Source organism: Suricata suricatta, chromosome 2 (genome assembly GCF_006229205.1).
Source record: "Suricata suricatta isolate VVHF042 chromosome 2, meerkat_22Aug2017_6uvM2_HiC, whole genome shotgun sequence".
NCBI lineage: Eukaryota > Metazoa > Chordata > Mammalia > Carnivora > Herpestidae > Suricata > Suricata suricatta.
In genome coordinates this window covers 117,884,272-117,903,425 of record NC_043701.1, presented here as the reverse complement: position 1 = coordinate 117,903,425, position 19,154 = coordinate 117,884,272, and the positions used below count along the sequence as shown (strand labels likewise).

The window sequence follows — 19,154 nt, the reverse complement described above, 5'->3', positions numbered from 1 at the left end:
AGGCACCCTAAAGTGTAATTTTGAAAGCTAATTTGTGGATCATCGAAGTGATCTCATATACCATTTGCCACCCTACTGTACTTTCAACTGTACTGAATATAATATACAGACAAGGAAAATTTACAATCAAAGAAGGACTTCTTAAAAATTTCTATACCCTACAAATTAAACCAACCATAATTATTAGTATAATCTTGTAGTGATTAATCTTGATTATCTTCATCCTTTTTTTGAAAAGGAAAACCTGTCCTCTACCCTCTTAGATTGACTAACTGGGGACTTACAGATCACAGGGACAAAAGACAGAGTAACAGAAAAAAAAATCTATTCATGTAAATGTGGGGCAAACAGGGAAAGTGGCTCCCTGAACTGTCTGAATGAGGGTTTAGAGCCTCACTTAGTGAGGAAGCAGGGAGAAAAGGTTTCTAGGGGTTTCTAGGGAGAACAAACAAGAAGTAAGGACATTGTTGTAACACGTGTTGATGTAGGTGCTAAGTGTTTTCCAGTTTGGTTCCTTTGTTTTCTCAATGTCTATAACTACCCTCCTCCTCTGGGACTCATGGCAGCCTCATTTCCAAAAGTTTCTGTTTTTTAGTGAGATAAAAGAAAGTTTCTTTCTGTATATCTTCATTGTCAACTATCTTTAATCTTTTTATCAACTCTGAGTCTCTTCATGGTCTTCACACTAGATAAATGTAAGCATTTCCCCCCACAGTTTCACCACAATCTATCTTATAAGGGTTCTAAACATGAAAGAAGGTGGAGTTTCAGAGTTACTATATTCCTGAACGGTTACATGTACAAAATTGCACCAATAGAGATTTTTTCTGCCTTCTGAGATTGTACCCAACAACACTTCCTTAGGAACCTTTCTTGAGCAACCAGATTGGGAAAGAGCAGAACTGAAGTGCAAGCTTATTTTTAACTGGTAGGCAAATATTGATGTCTGGTAAATGTCACATAGGAAAACGCTTTATAGGCAACATAATAAAATATTAGTCTATTAGTATATTTTTTAAAAGTACAGTGTTTTATTAGTTTCAGGAATACGTACAGTGATTCCACACTTCCATACACCATACAAGTTTTCATCACAACAGATGCACTCCTTAATTCCCATCATCTACTAGCATCCATCCCACCTCTTCCCTGGTAGCCAAATATATTACTTTTTGAAAAAGTCAATGAGGTAAATGGACAAAACATAAAATTAGCCATTTTGAAGTGAACAATTCAGTGACATTTGGCACATCGACATGGCTGTGTATCCACCACCTGTATTTCCCAAATGTTTCATCCCTCAAAGGCAAACCTTAAGCAGTCATTCCTCATCCCTGCTCTATCAGCCCCTGGCAGCCACCACTCTGTGTATGGTGTGTATGGATTTATCTATTCAGGATATTTCATTTAAATATGCAACCTTCTCTATCTGGCATTTTTCACTTAGTATTAATGTGCTCAGTGTTTATCTAGGCTGCAGTTTATGTCAGTACTTCACTCATTTTCATGGCTGTGCCACTGTATGTGTGTCCCAGATATATAATACACACACACACACACACACACACACACACATATTATATAACATATATATGTATCATATGTAATGTATTCATATATTATGTTACATATTTATATTATATATTATTACATATTACAAATGTAATATATGTGATATATTTGTTTATACCAAAATTTGTCTACCCATTTATTTATTGATATATATTTTGACTATGATGAATAGTGCTGAGAAGAACATGTATGTAAGTATAATTACATTTTGGAGCTGTACAGAATTTTAAGGGGATGATTTTCAAAATTACTAAATAGTATGAAAGTAAGGACATTTCTAGATTCTACCATAATGAATGACAAACCACCACCACCAGTCATACAGTGGATGTTCTGGACAGAGATGACCTGAGTCCAATGTTTCTTCCTTGTGTCCTGTTGAACACTCTTTAGATAAATATAATTAATAAGAATTTCTAGTGAAATCACTTCCACTCCTTAATGTGGCCTGCACATAGTGATTTCTTCCCAAAGAAATGAAAGCATAAAAAAGAAAGAGTAACTTTACAGTGGGGAAATAGGTTGAAGAGAGGCTCAACCAAGTGATCAAGGCTAGCATAAGTCATTGGTCATGTTAGTAATATATGTACTCTTGACATAATGTGATGGAATGACACTGAACCTCTCTCGTCTTCCTCCCCAAAATGCACCACTCCAGCCTGATTTTGAATAAAAATCAAGTCCCCATTGAGGAACATTCTTCAAAGTGCCTGACTAGTACTCAGTGTTGTCAAGGAAATGAGAAACAAGGGAAATCAGAGAAATTTTCATAACCAAAATGAGCCTAAGAGGACATGATGGCAAAATATAAGTGCAGCCCTAAATGGGATCCTGGGACAGAAAACGAACATTGAATAGAAACTGGGGAAATCTCGGAAATATGGATTAGAGTTAATAACAATGTATTATCGCCGCAAAAAGTACCGTGGGTCAATTTAAGTGAGTCAGCAAGATTGTAGTTGAGGCTATTTTATAGTAAGGAGACCAAAATGCATTCTGAACTCAAGTCTGATGACAGAAGGGATAGAGCATTTTTAAGAGATGAGATGGGAGTTCTCTCCACAAGATTTTTTTTCTTTTTCTTTTCTTGTTTGTTTTCTTTTTCTTTTCTTTACCTATAGCAGATGCTAGATGCTAACTAAACCTGTTGTAAAGTCATTTCACATATATGTATGTCAAATCATTACACTGCACACCTTCAACTCATGTAGTGCTGTACATCAGTTGTATCTCAATAAAATGGGGGAAAACAAAAGAAAACAAGAAAAAAATTCCTGTTCTCATTGTTCCACAATGTAGAGAAAAAGAGAGAATATTGAACAGATAATTCCCATGATTCCAACAAGGGCACTCTTCCCAGAAGCTGTGGCTTTAGAATCCCAAAGAATTAAGAAGCAAAATAAGACAGTTATCACCTGGAGGTTTGGAAAACTAGGTTATTTCAATAACAACATCACTCTACCATAAGATAAGAAATGCTGGTTTCAAAATACTTTATAATAGAAAAGCTTATGTGCCATTAAACAGCATTTCTCCATTAAGAGTATAGCCCATCTGGTGGATTTTCTTCTCTTTTCTCCCTTTCTTTTATTTTATGTTATTTTATTGTATGTGTGTATTTGTGTTTTTTCATTTTTGTTGTTGTTTGTTTTTGGAAATAACCAAAATTAATCTAAAGTGTATCTAGATTGCTTGATATATTATCAAAACACAGAGAGAGAGACTCGGGCTGGGGGTACAGTGGAGGAATCAAGAGCCAACGGTGTTTGCTAGTTGGCCTTCCCAAAGGAGAAGTGAAATCGCTTCATGTCCTAAGGATGCAAGATATTTTCACAATGTGAAGTGAGCCTCACATGGAGGGTAGGCTCCTGCCCTCCCACAGAGACAGGGATGTGGGGGCTCTGTCTTCTTTGGTGATTACTTTCCAAAGGGACAACTCACAGGTCCTTGAGTAAGAGTGCTGGATTCTAAACCTGGATGAGATTTCAGCTGGGAGATGATTGCCTCTCAAAGAGCAGAGAAAGTATTTGCAGTTACAAGTTTTCTGAAGTAAATGCTCTAAGAGAGATCAGGTGCCTATGATTAGGAAGAATCCTGTCTACAGTCTAGTCAAGCTGTCTGGAACATGAAAATCCATCTCGTCGTTTTGTTTTGTTTTGTTTTTCTTTTCTGTTTTCCTGTCTCCCAGGACCGGGCACAAAATCTGAACGAGCGGCGAACCACCACCACCACGCTCACGGTGGATGTTCTGGATGGAGATGACTTGGGTCCGATGTTTCTTCCTTGTGTCCTTGTGCCAAACACTCGGGACTGTCGCCCGCTCACCTACCAAGCTGCCTTACCTGAGCTCAGAACTCCGGTAAATATATTCACATTCTTTCCCCTTTACTTACACCTCTTTAAATGAGACCCCATTCAAACATTTTGCAGACATATTAGGGGAGAATAGCAAACAGTGTTGTGCAGGTGTTGAAAAGTATTTATGTCTAAAACCATTTTCAGAGAATATGGCAAAGTTTGGTCACCACACCTCAGTGCATCATTTACAAAGTTGAAAGTGTGTTGTGAAGCAACCACCCATTTGACACGGATTATTTTATTCTTTCCACCTATAAATCATGACAGAATTCAGTTGCCAACATGTTCTAGGAAACTCCAAGAAATGTTTCCAGTATTTCCTTAAATTTACAAGTCCTCAGCCAGAAGACATTCAGGTTAATAGACTACTTTCAGCCTCTTAGAGTTCTAAAATGTTACTGAAGATTGTGCTTGGCTATTTGGAGGTGGAAGCTAATGAATTCTGAATGCACATTTATATTCCTTAAAGATGTGTTTTAAAGAAGCAGAAAGGTAAGGCATGAATACTTATCTTCTACACTCGATTCTGCATCTGTTTTTTAATATTCTAATAGAGCTATAAGTTTCTGTCAGCTTGGCATTCACAGCTTGGGCCTGCCTGGGTAATAAATATTTATACTTAAGAATACAAATTATAAGGCAAATGGATACCCTGCTTAAACTAAACTATCAATTTCACCCTTAAAAGTAAAAGGATAACAATAATAATTTTCTTTAAGAGAAGCCAAGTTCCTAGGAGGTGAATATCTTTGTTTGACTAATGTCTTTGTTGCTCTTCTGGAAAGCACTAGTTTTCTGGGTTGGAATGTGGCTCAGGATGTCAGACTTTGTTGAGAGGTATTTGATTTTTTTTTCCCTCTCAAATTCATAAGAACTGTAGTTTAGGGGATCCTCTCTGTATTCGTGATTTTGAAAGAATAGAAAAAGGAATTCCTTCTTCTAAGTGTAAATTACATTGCATTCTACGCACTTATAAGGATCCTTATCCAATGTTGCATCTCTGAGCCTTCTTTAAGATACAGTAGATCTTAAATGGTTGAGATTTACTCTTGTGTCTTCCAGCATAAATAACTACTGGTCTAGTTGACTTGTGTGAACCAAAGAAGCTGGAGGCGGGGGGGGAAGAATTAATGTTATGATGTGCATTCAATGAAGAGAATAATATAAATTTTTAGCCAAATGCAGTGATTTCAAAAACAAAAAGGCTAATGTAGAACTTGTCTGGACAAATAGTTATAGATCACCTACAGTTTTATGTCATGGTGTGATTTTGTTGAATATACCAGAAGACTTTAATGGGGGTGAACATTATTTTTTGAAAGCTTAATTGAAGTTATGAGGAAAATATTTTAGTATTAATTTATTTTTTAATTAATTTATATAGCGATCATACCAATGAGATCACAAGAGAAGGACATAGGGACCCAGTGACTAAAGACAGTGGGTCAGCATGATGTCTGTTTAATAGGACTTGATGTCTTACTGGTGTTTGGGAAGCAGATAGCTTTGGTTTTATAAAACATCCCTGAGCATCCCTTGCTCTCCCTTCCAGATAGCAGACTAAGCATCTCTGTTATTCCTATGAGTTTCATGGTAGAAACAAGGTTATGGTCCAGGTTTGTGGGACAAATATAAATGATAATAGTGACTGCTGGTTATAGAGATTGTTCAGTTTGTCATGAACTGTGCTAAATTCTACAGGGATATTAACTGGAATTTGGTGGGCAGCTACCACTATTATGGTCACTTGGTAGAAGAGATGTCTGAGATACAGAGCTTACAAAAATTTTTATGGCCTTACAACTAATAAATAAAAACTTAAAAAAATTGTAATGTTTACTTGCTTTGTGAGAGAGAGGGAGAGACAGACCATGAGTGGGGAAGAGGCAGAGAGAGAGGGAGATACAGAATCTGAAGCAGGGTCCAGGCTCTGAGCTGTCAGCACAGAGCCCGATGCAGGCAGGGCTTAAACTCACAGACCGTGAGATCATTACCTGAGCTGAAGTGGGATACTTCACCGATTGAGCCACCCAGATGCCCTAAGAGCTGTTTTCTTTTAAAGTTGTGTATCTTGAATTAAATGCTATGCTAGAAAATCCAGAATGATCAAACTTTATGCTTCATCATCCTTTTTAACAGATTGACCAATTGTTTATCATTCTGTGAAATGGAGAATATACATTTTACATATTTGAATAGTTAGGGCAAATATTTATTTAATAAGGGGCATATTTTTATTGCCATGTAGGAAAAATTAAACATATTTTCTTGCAAAATTAGGCACTTGATCTGATTATCAATCATTGCATGAACCTACCACCAAGACTCACATATCTTCAAATTATAATTTTTAAATTTGCTCATGAAAACTGCAGTTTTGCCAGACATGAGGGACCATCTCATCTCTGCTCCATCAGCTGGGGCACAATGCCTGAGGCCTGGGTACCACGTTCACAGTGGTTAACTTAGCAAGTGGACTCTGACTTGGCTGGAGCTCAGCCAGGGCAGCGAGCTGGAGGCTCCATTTCGTCTCCACATGGGGCCTTCGGCTATTTGGGCTTCCTCACTGCAGGGTACTGGGTTCTAAGAACGGGCTTCCCAGGGCAATTAGGCAGACCTGTCCATGAACTGGACTCATAATTCAAACTGCCCCGTCTGTTGTAATTAAACCTGTGCCACATTCAGGCACTAACAGTATGTACCATCTCCTGACAGGAGGAGGGTGGAAGACACATTGTAAGATAATCTGAGGAAGAAAATCATGTTGTGGCAATGGTTGGGAAGTAAGTTCTACCATGAGGATGTCATCCAGGTTCCTTGTGCTTTTCCACTTGCCCTTTGGGTCCTCTCTGCTTCACTAGGGTTAAGAACTGGAGCTAGGTTTTGAGTTTCATATTCACATTTCTGTCCTTATGTCTGTCTTTTCCATTTTTTAAATTCCTTTTTAAACGTTTTTTTACATATTTTGCTACAATTTCTGGAAATTTCAATAAATAAAATCTTGCTATTTAGGATGAGAGAACTAACCATTTATGTCAGCTACACAAGACATGATGACTGTAATTACATACTTGCTGATCCTTTCTGAACTGGTTCTTCACATTTTGAAAGCTTTGACACCTGTTCACCTTCTGTGATGATAGGACATTTTCCACCCATTACCTCAGTGGTATTCTTGACTTGAAAAACCATTCTTAGCTATGCCACAAAACATGCAGAATTTATCAGCTCAAGAAAACCTCACACCATGAGCTGGCAAAATGTTTATTTCATGAACTAGTATATAATAAAAAATCTACTATTTAGTGGAATGCAAATAATCATGTATTTAAAACTTAATTAGTAAGTGTTTTATATGTTTTCCTATGTCAGAAAATTGTCTTTGGCCAAAAGTAACATCTTCACAACACCAAGTTTAATATTATTTTGAATATGTAAATATATATATATATATATATATATATATATATATATATGTATCTGATGTCTCTGGGTACTAAAGCAATTTGTTAATTTGATGAATATCTAGCGGTCCCTAATGCATGCTCAACTTTGTGCTAATTGAGGAGATGACAACAGGGTAGATGAAAACTTTTGAATACTGGGTAAATTTATTCTCACTTGTTTAAAAAGTTTATTTACTGAAAGAAACAGAGAGATAGTGTGTGTGAAAGTTGGGGAGAGGCAGAAAGAGAGAGATAAAGGGAGAGAGAAAATCCCAAACAGGCTCAGAGCTGTCAGCACAGAGCACAATGTGGGGCTTGAACTCACAAATCATGAAATCATGACCTGAGCCAAAACCAAGAGTTCATTGCTCCACCACTGAGCCACCTCAGCACTCTTATCTCACTTGATGACTCTATGAAGTTTTTATGATGCCTGTCTAGGTGAAGTTTCCTGATGTTACAGAACGATTCTGTTGAATTTGGAGAGTCTAGAATCCACAGCTCTATTTTCCTTGTCTTCTGTTGAAGTGCAAAGATACAGCAGATCCATACACATTTTCTTTCTTTCTGAAATGAAGAGTTAATATACTGTTTGGTTGATTGGTTGGTATTTTGCTGAGTAACTTGTCCCCAGAGAGAAAGAATGTAGTATTAATATGATAATATTGACATATTATCCATGTGATTACTAGAAGTAATCCATTTATTATTTTTTTTAATTTACTAGTTACTTTATTTACTGTGCCATGCAGTGTCCCATGTTTCAGCTATAGTGGCTGGCTAGGCATGGCCATCCGGTAGCTAGGAGCCATGCTTGAATGAGTTTTTTCCATTCCTATTGGGTTGGGTGGCAGGACTGTGTGGCATGAGCACCTCCAGCACTGTGATCTGTCTCAGCAAACTCTGGTGTTCACCTACTTTTCAAGAGCAGCTCCTGTCCTTGTATTCATGGTGCTCTCCCCTTCCAGGGAAGTGTTCCCAGTTATTACAAGAGTGGTGGCCATCTGCACTGTGTATAACATTTATAATTTCCTCTTGACTTATGTTCATTAAATGTGTTACAATCCAGGAATGCCCTCATCTCACCTTTAATGAAACCACTGGTTCTTCTGCTCTGGGTTTCTCCTTCTTTTTTTTGATGACTTGTCCCCCACCCCCAATTAAATCTTCTACTTGGATTTTCATTTACTTATTTGTTAACTTATTACTTTTTTCTTTGTTTATTCTTAAATCTTAGGGATTTTCCAGACTTCTGTCCTTTGGGAAACAAAAAAATTCCACAATAGTTTTCAGTAGGATTCATCAAACTGATACCAGTGGGTTCTGCTTTTCTCCAAATAGGGATGATCAGAAGGGTTTTCTGACTTAGACTCTTCCTAGACCTCCACACTTACATTTCTCACTCTTTCTATATATTTCCTACCTGTATTTTCAACAGATGCCTCCTTTCTGATTCAGCCATCCTTCTCTTGTGTTACAACCTGTTACCCTTGAAAACATCATGGATTTGGATCTTGCCTTCAATGACCCCTATCCCAAACTCAAGTAGTTTCCAAAGAAATGTTTGGTACCACCAATGAGACGTTGTTCACATATGTGTGATGCCCACTTCCACTGTCAAAATACTCATTTAAAGACATATTCTCGACTCTGGACCCTTTACCATCATCTCACTGAAGCCAGTTAGGTTTTTGAAATACAATTCTGATCTGATCTTTCACAGTTTAAAATAAAAAGCTTCAATATTCCCATCATATACCAGATAATCTCCAAAGGTCTCTGCATATCACTTAAAGTAATTTTATGTCTGACTCTTTCCAGTCTCAACCCTTACAACATGCACAGTACAACCTGCCTAGTGTGTGAAGCTTTGTGTCTACCCCCAACGTCTCTGAGAAACACCTTCCCTTCTCTTCACTTGGTTTCCTATACTAAACTCATATTTGTTATTCAAGGTTCATCTCAGTTCATCCGAACTGCTGGGCTTCCAGATTAAGGTTTTTTCTGTGTCCCCATGCTTTCCTGTTGGAAGTGCCACACTCTCGTGTTAGTCATTTGTCCATTCCTCTCCCTGGACGCTGTGCTCTTTAATTTCCTGTCTTTTGTTATCCCCTAATGTGTCATGCGTCTGCTTCATGCAGTAAATGTTCAGTAAATATTGAATTGGTTGAATGCATGAATTAAAATTTCAAGAAATACACACTGTGCACTGAGGTACTGGACATAATAATATGATCAAACATGGCTCCTCCCTTCTCACAATGCGTGTTTTTATCACAAATATGCACATGTAAATAACATACATATCTTTTATATATGTAGATGATATATAATTTGGGCACATAATTACTTATTATAAGTATATAGCATCCAAATATTAGTCATGATAATACATAAGTTTTTAATACACTTGCAGTGTCTCCAAATAGGGTGGTAAGCATTGTCCTACTTGGTTATTATCATCAAGCATCACCTCCAAATAGGGGTCTACTAGGTGCTCTAGATAAAGTATACAGATTTCCCCCATTGTCAAGAGTTCTAGTTTACAATTGTTGTCCCTACACATTGTTCATAAAAATGCTGCCTTTTCCTTTCAGGAATGTTCCTAATATTAAATCATTTTTTCTCTCAGTCTTTAGGCAACGTGGTTTCTTTTACTTATTTTTTAAAATTTTTTAGTGTTTCTTATTTATTTTTGAGAGACAGAGAGAGTCAGTGTGAGCAGGGGAGGGTCAGAGACAGAGGGAGACACAGAATTCAAAGCTGGCTGTCAGCACAGAACCGGATGCGGGGCTCAAACCCCTGAATCATGAGATCATGACCTGAGCCAAAGCCAGATGCTTAACTGACTGAGTCACCCAGGTGCCCATAGGCAATGTGGTTTCAACATGTGTTCTGTGGGGCTCTTTTTAAGGCAGCTCACTGATGGATCAAGATGGAAACAATTGGCACCAGCCCATGTGCTTATACCCTTTTAGTGTGAAGCCTGTTGAGGAGGTTGCAGGGAAAGTGGGACACTGCACACCTACACTCATCATACTGTGTCATTCATCATTGTTTCCTCTTGCCAATAGTTACACTCAGGCCCACAGATGATGGAAGACTTTCCAGATTCAAGCTGGGGAAAATACTAGCTAAACACCAAACATGCGAACAAAGGAAAGCTGGGTTTTAGCGAATACTGTGCAGAATAAGACATGGTATCGTGGTGGTTTTTCTGAAGGTGGTGTCTGAAATCATAAAGGAGTAAAGGAATCTTTTGCTATTTCCATCACATCAAAATTTAGGTTGAATATACTCAACTATTATCATATCTTCATTTATGAGACAACATGAAGACATTTCCCAATGTTTGGAAGAATGAAAGAGTGAGAAACAATAGGAGAAACTGAGTTTGTGGATATCAGTTAAAGGGAAAAAGTTGCCATTCTTCTCAGTAGTAAGATAGAAGTCTGACTACTCTCCATGAACAGTTGCTTCAGATACTTTTTTCCAAATACTAATTTAAATTTAAACATCAGAGATGTGTTTCCTATTTTATCTTTTGATATAAAGAGACTAGACAGTGTTTTTCAACTTGGACTTGATGTCTATAACTTTGTGAACATCTATTCTGGAACTTTCTGATGGACAGTTCCACACAATTGTTCACTGTCACAGTGTAGGGCAGTTTATGAGAACTTGGAGTCCAGCTTGAACTTTGCGTGATGTTGCAAATGTTCCTTAAGGGGTCTAAACCTCAGTTTGAGTTTGTCTTCTCTAACATGGGGATAGTAAAATCCAATCTATGGGATTTCATGAGGACTGTAAAGTAAGATTCATGCAGCCCACTTAACTCATTCCTACCAAACAGTGCAGCTTTGCTAATGCTAGCTATTGATACTATTATCATTCCCCCTAGCGTCCCTTCACCTGGCTGGAGCCTTACTTAGAGATTCCTGGGAGGAAGTCGCTAATTCACACTAGTTGTTAAATGTCTAGCTATTTTTTAATTGAAATTCCAGCATTAAAATTGGAGTTATAATATTCTGATTGTGCTATTAATAATTAATTCAGTATGGCCCTTTAAAAAAATCAACACTTTTATTGAGATGAACAGTAGAGCCTATTTTGTAAATAAACAGATTTGGCACAGTCACCATTTAGGCTGAATTAATTATACAATATATTATTGCTTTGGGAAGAGGCAGCCACTGATGCAAATGCCACAGGGAATACTGTGAGCCAAAAATATATCAATGGATCAAATTGTAAATGTACTCCCAGGAAACAAGGATCCTGTTCTCTCTTTCTTTTTTTTATGAATACAAAAACAATGGATTCCAATAAAGTTTTTCACATTGTTTCACAAATCTCCGGTTCTATAGACGGTTCTCTGGGGCTTGTACTGTCATGAATGAGCGGACTTTCACTCCATATAATATTTAAAATTCTGCTTTCATCTCACTTCCTCATTTAGAAATTATTTAGTTATTTATTTTAATTTTAAAAGGATTGGTTATTAATTATAAATTATGAGGAAAAATTTGTATTCACATTACATATTGGAACTCCTTCATCCTCAAAGATTGATCTCCAGAATGACCGTTAGTAATCTGATTCATGTCTTTCCAAATAATTGGACCTTGCTTGAGGGAATTAGAGGTTGTGGGGTTTGTTTGTTTTTTGTTTTTTGTTGTTTTCCAGACAAACCAGTGTAAAAGTTAGAGGTGAAGTGTCGGATGTTTTCTGGTGCCTCCCAGAGTCAACTGATGATGCCTGAAGGGATTCGTAACGGAGATTGGAAGGCACAAAACACAAGGATGTGTTATGAGCAGAGAGGCGGGAGCATGCAGTCTGGGTGTGACTAAGGGACAGGGTGTGCTTCTGTGACCCCTACTCAGACGCATAGTAAGGAGAGGGAGCATCTGCTTGATGTGGCTTGAACCACATGCTTGCTCTTTGTCTAGAGGGGATAGATCCTGTTATGGTTAACTTAGCTAGGCGTTGGGGCCCAGATATTTGTTGAAATATGTCTGGGTGTTGCTTAGCGGGATTTTTTCTTTACATAAGGTTAACATTTAAACCAGTAGATTTTGAGTAAAATAGATTACTCATCTATAATATGGGTGGGCCTCATCCCATCAGTTGAAGGCCTTAAGGTAAAAGACTGACTTTCCCCAAAGAAAAGGGAATTTTTCCAGCAGATAGTCTTTGGACTCAAACTGTAATGTCTGTTCCTTGGATTTTCAGCCTGCTGGTGTGTCTAGCAGGTTTCTGACTCATCATCTTCCACAATTGCAGCATGAGCCTATTCCTTAAAATGAATTTCTGTCAGTCTTCTTCTCTATAAAGAGAGATATAGATAAATAGGTAGACATATGTGCCTGTATCCTCTCTCTCTCTCTCTCTCTCCCCCCCCCATCTCTCTGTGTGTCTCTGGAGAGTTACATATACAAACATCCCATTGTCTTCTATTTCTCTGGGTGGCCCTAATACAGAGCCCCCTGTGAAACTGTCCAATAGGCAAAGGTAAATTCTCTAAGACAGAGATACTCTTAAGAAGGGGTAATAGATCCTGAATAGGTGAAAACCCAAATCATTGTAAGGCAAATATATAATCAAGCCATCACAAGTTCTTGCTTAGTGCCCAACTATACTTTGCTGTCAGATCTGCCTGAAATCTAGTCCGAATGGTGTCTTTTAAACAAGACATCAGATTATATCACTCCCTGCCTCAACACTGTGAGAGCCTCTCATTAAATGGTTGCATCTAAGTGTCTTCTGATAAAGCTTTATGTGGCCCTACCAGTCCTTTATAACTGACTCTGTAGACTAAATGTTTGTGTCCCCGAAATCCATAGTAAGGAACCTAATCACCAATGTGATGGTGTTCAGAGGTTGGGCCTTTGGAAGGTGATTGGGGCAAGAGGGCAGAGCCCCCGTGGATGAGACTAGTTTCCTTCTACAAGAGACCCCCCCTCCCTCTCAGGAGTGAGGACACAGGGAGAAGATGACCATCTGTGGACCAGGAAGTGGCTTCTCACCAGACACTGATGGGGCAGGTACCTTGTTCTTGGGCTCCCAGCCTCCAGAACTGTGCAAAATGTCTGTTGTTTATGAGCCATTCAGCCTGTGGGACATACTCTGTTATAGCAGCTCAAACACATGGAGACAGCCTTCATCTTCCCCCTGCTTCCCGGCATTCTCTCTGTCCTTTATCAAGTCATACTCTTTCAGGTAAGAGCATAAACCCTCATCTTCCTCTTTTGGGACTGTTCCCTGCTTATATTTTCCTGTGTTTGGTCTTTAGCTATTTGATTTCAGCTCACATGTTATCTCCTCAGAGAAGCCCTCCAGGACCACAACAGTCTAAAGTTCCCTTGCCTTTCCATGGATTGTGGAATGCATGGCCTAGTTTTATTTTCTGCTGATAAGTGTGCTTGTGGAAATGTTTTGTTGTTGTTGCTGTTGTTTTTAAGAGACACAGAGAGACAGAGCACAAGCAGGGTAGGGGCAGAGAGAGAGGGAGACACAGAATCCGAAGCAGGCTCCAGGCTCTGAGCTGTCAGCACAGAGCCTGACACAGAGCTCAAACCCACAAACTGCGAGATCATGACCTGAGCTGAAGTCAGACGCTTAACCGACTGAGCCACGCAGGCGCCCTTACGTGGAAATGTTTTAGACATTGATTTGTTTCACGAATTGATGTTTGTGTGGTTACTCGGAAATCTGCATGCACCATGAACAGGACCTGGCCCACTTTCCTTGCTCTCTTATCCCAGACTCCTTTAACAGTGCTTCAAATGTAGGATACTCAGTAAATGGTTACTTTTTGGAGTACCTTCAAATTTTCATTTTTACGAAGATGTAACTTACTTTAGAAATAACTGCAGAAAAATAATAGCTGCATTGTATGCCTTTATATGAATGCATCTAAATTTATGTATGGATTTTATGTTTGGCATTTTATGTAAAGTATTACTTGGAAAAAAGTTTAAAAATACCTACATAAAAGTTATTCTCAAGGGTGCCAGAGTGAGTGAGTTAGTTAAATATCAGACTCTTGATCTCAATTTGGGTCTTGATCTCAGGGTCTAGTTCAAACCCTGCATTTTAACTTCAAAAAAGAATATTTTCCTGTAAGACATATATTTGTATCTGATACATTTTCTTATGAGCAACATCAGCTTGATGTCACAAATCCCTTTGTTTAGTTCCTCTTGATAAAAATGAATAAGAAGGACATGATGGTGTATTTCAGCAGTTTAAACTGTCTTGAGGGGTATGTGTGGCCCTAACAGGATAATAAAGTGGGGAGTTCAACTCAGGTCACCACAAAAGTAATTAAGTAGATAATCTCAGGAAAAGTGATAAATACAGTTTGTTCACGTATGACTTTATTTTTTAGAGACCTCAAAAGACACCTGGATGGCTCAGTCGATTGAGTGTCTGATTCTTGATTTTGGCTCAGGTCATGATTTTAAGGTGGCTCTGGGCTGAGAGCTCAGAACTTACTTAGTATTCACTCCCTCTCTCTTTCTCTGCCCCTCTCCCATACATATTCATTATCTGTCTCTCTCTCTCTCTCTCTCTCTCCCTCTCCCTCCTTAAGTAAATAAATAAACATTTAAAAAAATTGTAAAAATAGAAACCTCAGGTATGTGGAGCTCGCTTCTTGGTAGCGCTTTTTCTGGATACCTATTATTTCTCTGCTGCAAAAGCTCTAAACCAGCTTGATTTGTAGGCAACCTAAGAATAATTCCTCTGATTTGCAATTTATTTACTAACATTGTCCGCAAAGATACTCAAAGAAGGGAAATAAATGGGTCATAGGCAAATGCCCTGATGTATTTCCTCCCCAGGTAACATTAGGTCGTGGTGCCTTTATCACAGCCGGGGGACATCTCCCAGAGGCCACTGCCCTTTCCTGTCCCCGCTCCCACTTCTGCCTTCTCCAGCCCACCCTTCACCTGGCGATCAGGCCTGTCGCTGAACAGCATCCATCAGTTAGAGTCACCTTTGTGCTCAGAATAGTCCCTCGGCTTCTGTGTAGGGCAGGAATAAAACCCCGGGTGGGGGGTGAATAAGGCTTCCCAGAGCACACAAGACCTACCCCACCTATTTGTGGTTCGGCCCGCTCTTTTATCCAAGTTCCTTGGAACTTCTGAGTTTCCTCTCATGTCCAACCTTTGCTGTTCACGCCATTATAAAACACTCCTCTCAGACCTTCCAGTGGTTGGCACATTGTCATCCATCAAATCCAGCTTTCAGCCAAAGTAGCACGTCCTCAAAGGGACCTTCCTTGACCTCCCTCCCCGCTGTAGATTTTTTTTTAGACAACAGTGCATTCATATGGATTAATAGGAGGGTTTTGTGAACTTTCTCATTGCTTGAGAGAGGTGAATAAAATTTATAAGAGCTCTGTTGTACTTTCAGTGAGAGTTTGTTGAAGTGCACAGCTGTTTTGTGGCAGTGCTGATGATTTAAGGTGAGACAGTGGCCCAGGTTAGTAAATAATACACAGGATAGCTGTTTTCATCTTAATGAAATGGAAAACAAACCCTGTATGTCAAGATAATCAAAGAATAATTATTATGGGGACTGCAGACGTTTTCACTGGTAATGTCAGAGTTGTAATAAATGCCCAAAGAACTTGAAATCCCCTATCAGTAAAATCTTGACAGACAATTTATCTGAAGATAGTTGGGGAGGAAAAAACCACTCATTCCTAAAAAAAAATTATTCTTAAGGTGACATTTTCACATGAGAGGAAAAAGAGGAAATGTGGAATGATTTAAGCACATCTCTGCCAAGGAGTGTCTCTTTAATTTGATTTGAGGGTCATATAAAAGTGTTTGCATTTATCAGGGTGGCATGCGTGCGTTGTGTTCAAGAGTTATTTTAAACATTACTTCCTACTCAGAGTGCTTATTTGTCAGTCTGGTTGCTTTGATATGAATTGTCGTAAGTAAGGAACTTTTTGGTTGGTACACTTAAGTTATAAATATTTTCTGTGTTCAGAAGCAATTTTATACCACGTATTGTTTAAAGAGAGTATATAACAGATTGATAACTCACATTGTGTCCTTATAAATTATGTTTAGTTGTATAAAGTGTGTTTGATATGACTTTCAGCTGTGATACTCTACATTCCGAGTTCTTGTTGTTTTCACTATGAACTAGAAGTGCATTATTACTACGTGAGGAAATCTGCAAGGAATTTAGGCACATATACATATTAGGGACAAAAGAGAGTAAGGGGATTATCTACTTTCAAGATAATTGTGCTCCAAACATGGTTAGAAACTTATTTGTTTGGAACTTGGGAAAGTTTCCCTTAGAAACAATGTTATTAGTGGTATTTAGGGCAACCCTAGAGGACACAAAAATCGTGTGTGTGTGTGTGTGTGTGTGTGTGTGTGTGTGTGTGTGTGTGATCTGTAGAAACACATAGAGGTATTTTCCATTAGGAAAAGAAAACACAGAGAAGGATTCATATTGGGGGAGCAGCAGTGAGTCACCCAGAAGAAGGGCTCTGGGTGGTAGGCGCCCAGAGGCCACACTGTGCACCTGGCTAGTTGGTGTATGTGGCTCTGAGCGGAGAGTTGTACTGTTTCTTAAAGCAGCTTCTGAAGCCCTGGTGCTCACCATGCGAACACTACATAGAAGAGAGCACAGATTCATGATTCAATGTTTATTTTTCTTTTTTTTTTTTCTTATTACTTCTATGGAAGATGATTACATTTAAGCAGGGAGAAATAGTTTGCTTTTTTTTATTGGAATAAGTTTGTAATAGTGTCCCAAAGAGTGGCCTGAGTTCACAGTAAGAGCCAACAAGTTAAATGCCTACTAAGTGTTAGATGTGTTATATAAACTCACTGTTCGCAACATTGGAATCATTAAAAGTAAGAATCTAAAGTAATACAACTGAACTACACGTCATAGGTGCCAAATACATGCTATGTTGCCTCTGGATATGATACTTAATAGCAAAAGATCCCTGGGGCGCCTGGGTGACTCAGTCGGATACGCAGCTGGCTTCAGCTCAGGTCATGACCTCAGGGTTCGTGGTTTTGGGCCCCGCGTTAGATTCTGTGCTGACAGCTCAGAGCCAGGAGCCTGCTTCGGAATATGTGTCTCCTCTCTCTGCCCCTATCCCGTTCATGCTCTGTCTCTCTCTGTCTCTCAATAATAAATAAATGTAATTTGTTTTTAAAAAGCAAAAGACCCCATCCAAGTTACAGACCTAGCCTTGAGGGTCTTGAAGTAACATAATACCACACTTCATGGAAGCGGACAAGCAGGAATCAGGGATCATGTATCAGAACTGATAAATATCATCTTGAAACAAACCAGGAAAATAATTACTTATAAGCTCAAACTGCTAATTGTTACCATCTGAGCTGTGAACATTAGTACTATGGCTAAGACAAGCAGTGTGTTGCATTGACATTGAAGGACATTCAAAAACTTTGGTTTTGTATTTCAGCTAAAGTCTAGTATTTGAAGGCACTAAAAAGACTACCAAAAGCCACAATGTGGTTATTATAATGGTCATTGCAGCATTTCTGTGTTGATTTAAAAGGGTATATAAGAAAAAATGAAGAAAGGTCAGGAAAAAAAATTCCCATGAAAATATTCAGTCCTTTTAGATACATTGGATACCACAGAGCATCCCCTAGATATCTTCTTCAGGACAGAGGTGCTGACATCCCCCTTCTCCCCTACCCACCCCCAGGGGCCACATGTGTAGGGGAAATGCTGAGTTCCTCTGGAGGAACTACCCTTTGTTCAAAGAGAACCACTCCACCCAGTCTCATGCCCCATTCCTGGGGGCACCTAGTCCAGTGGTTTGTCAGTGAGACTGGACAATGTGCAAATACCCAGTCCTCTGGCCCAATGTGTTATCACTTTGGAAAGTATCCCCTTGAGATCCTCTCCAGTTTGTTGTATCCGCTTGGATGGCAATGAGTTTCAACTCTTACCTCTGCTCAATACTGCTTCCTCAATCCCCTTACAGGGTTACTCCCCTATAAATCATCTACAAACAAATCCATCTGAGTCTGTTCCCAAGGAAATCATTCAGAGACAGTAGACTATGTTTGTGTTGTTCCCTAAAGAAATACTTGAGTTAGTTTATTTTGTATAAATGACAGAATGCACAGCATTTTATCTGGATCATAAGACTCATGTAATAGGTTTGTTAAGATGGGTTCCCAACCCCCAAACCTGATTACATGTGTTTTGGATGAGACCTAGGCATTTGAGGATTCCACCCTAGGGAACTTTTATTCATTGTATCCAGGAAGGGACCTAAGACTTTGCATTTGTTAATACAGAAACTTTCAAATAAATACATAAACAGAGAGAAATAACATAAACCCCCATGAAGTCATTACTCACTTACCAACCCTCGGGCATTCTCATTTCAACTTTAACTCCTCTTTCCCTTCTCTCTCCCATTATTTGAAGCTCATCTCTGACACCATCTCATTGTATCTGAATATGTTACAATGTGCCTCCTGAAGTGATAAGTCAAACCACAACGCCGTCATCACTAATAAAAGAAATTAAAGTTAGGAATTTATATTTTTCATTGTGTCAGAATAATACAACTGATCCTGAAATGCTAAGTTCCAATGGGCTAATTAAAATTTTGTTGTGTAATTCTTGGATGACCAGTGCAAGTACGTGTGTGTGTGTGTGTGTGTGTGTGTTATTATTTTGTTTTCAGGTGAGCATCTTTGAATTATGCCGAGTGTGTCCCTGGTCATATTCTGAAACCATCAATTATGC

The 19,154-nt window shown here is 38.7% G+C and overlaps 1 protein-coding gene across 1 annotated transcript in view; it reads left to right on the top strand.

The window, feature by feature from the left end:
- The window catches only part of PCDH15 (protocadherin related 15), a 697,494-nt gene that overhangs the window by 286,375 nt on the left and 391,965 nt on the right, over positions 1-19,154 (top strand). Inside the window, exon 7 of the mRNA XM_029919519.1 lies at positions 3,761-3,931. Coding sequence (XP_029775379.1) covers positions 3,761-3,931 — 171 coding nt within the window. The remainder of the gene's footprint in view (positions 1-3,760; positions 3,932-19,154) is intronic.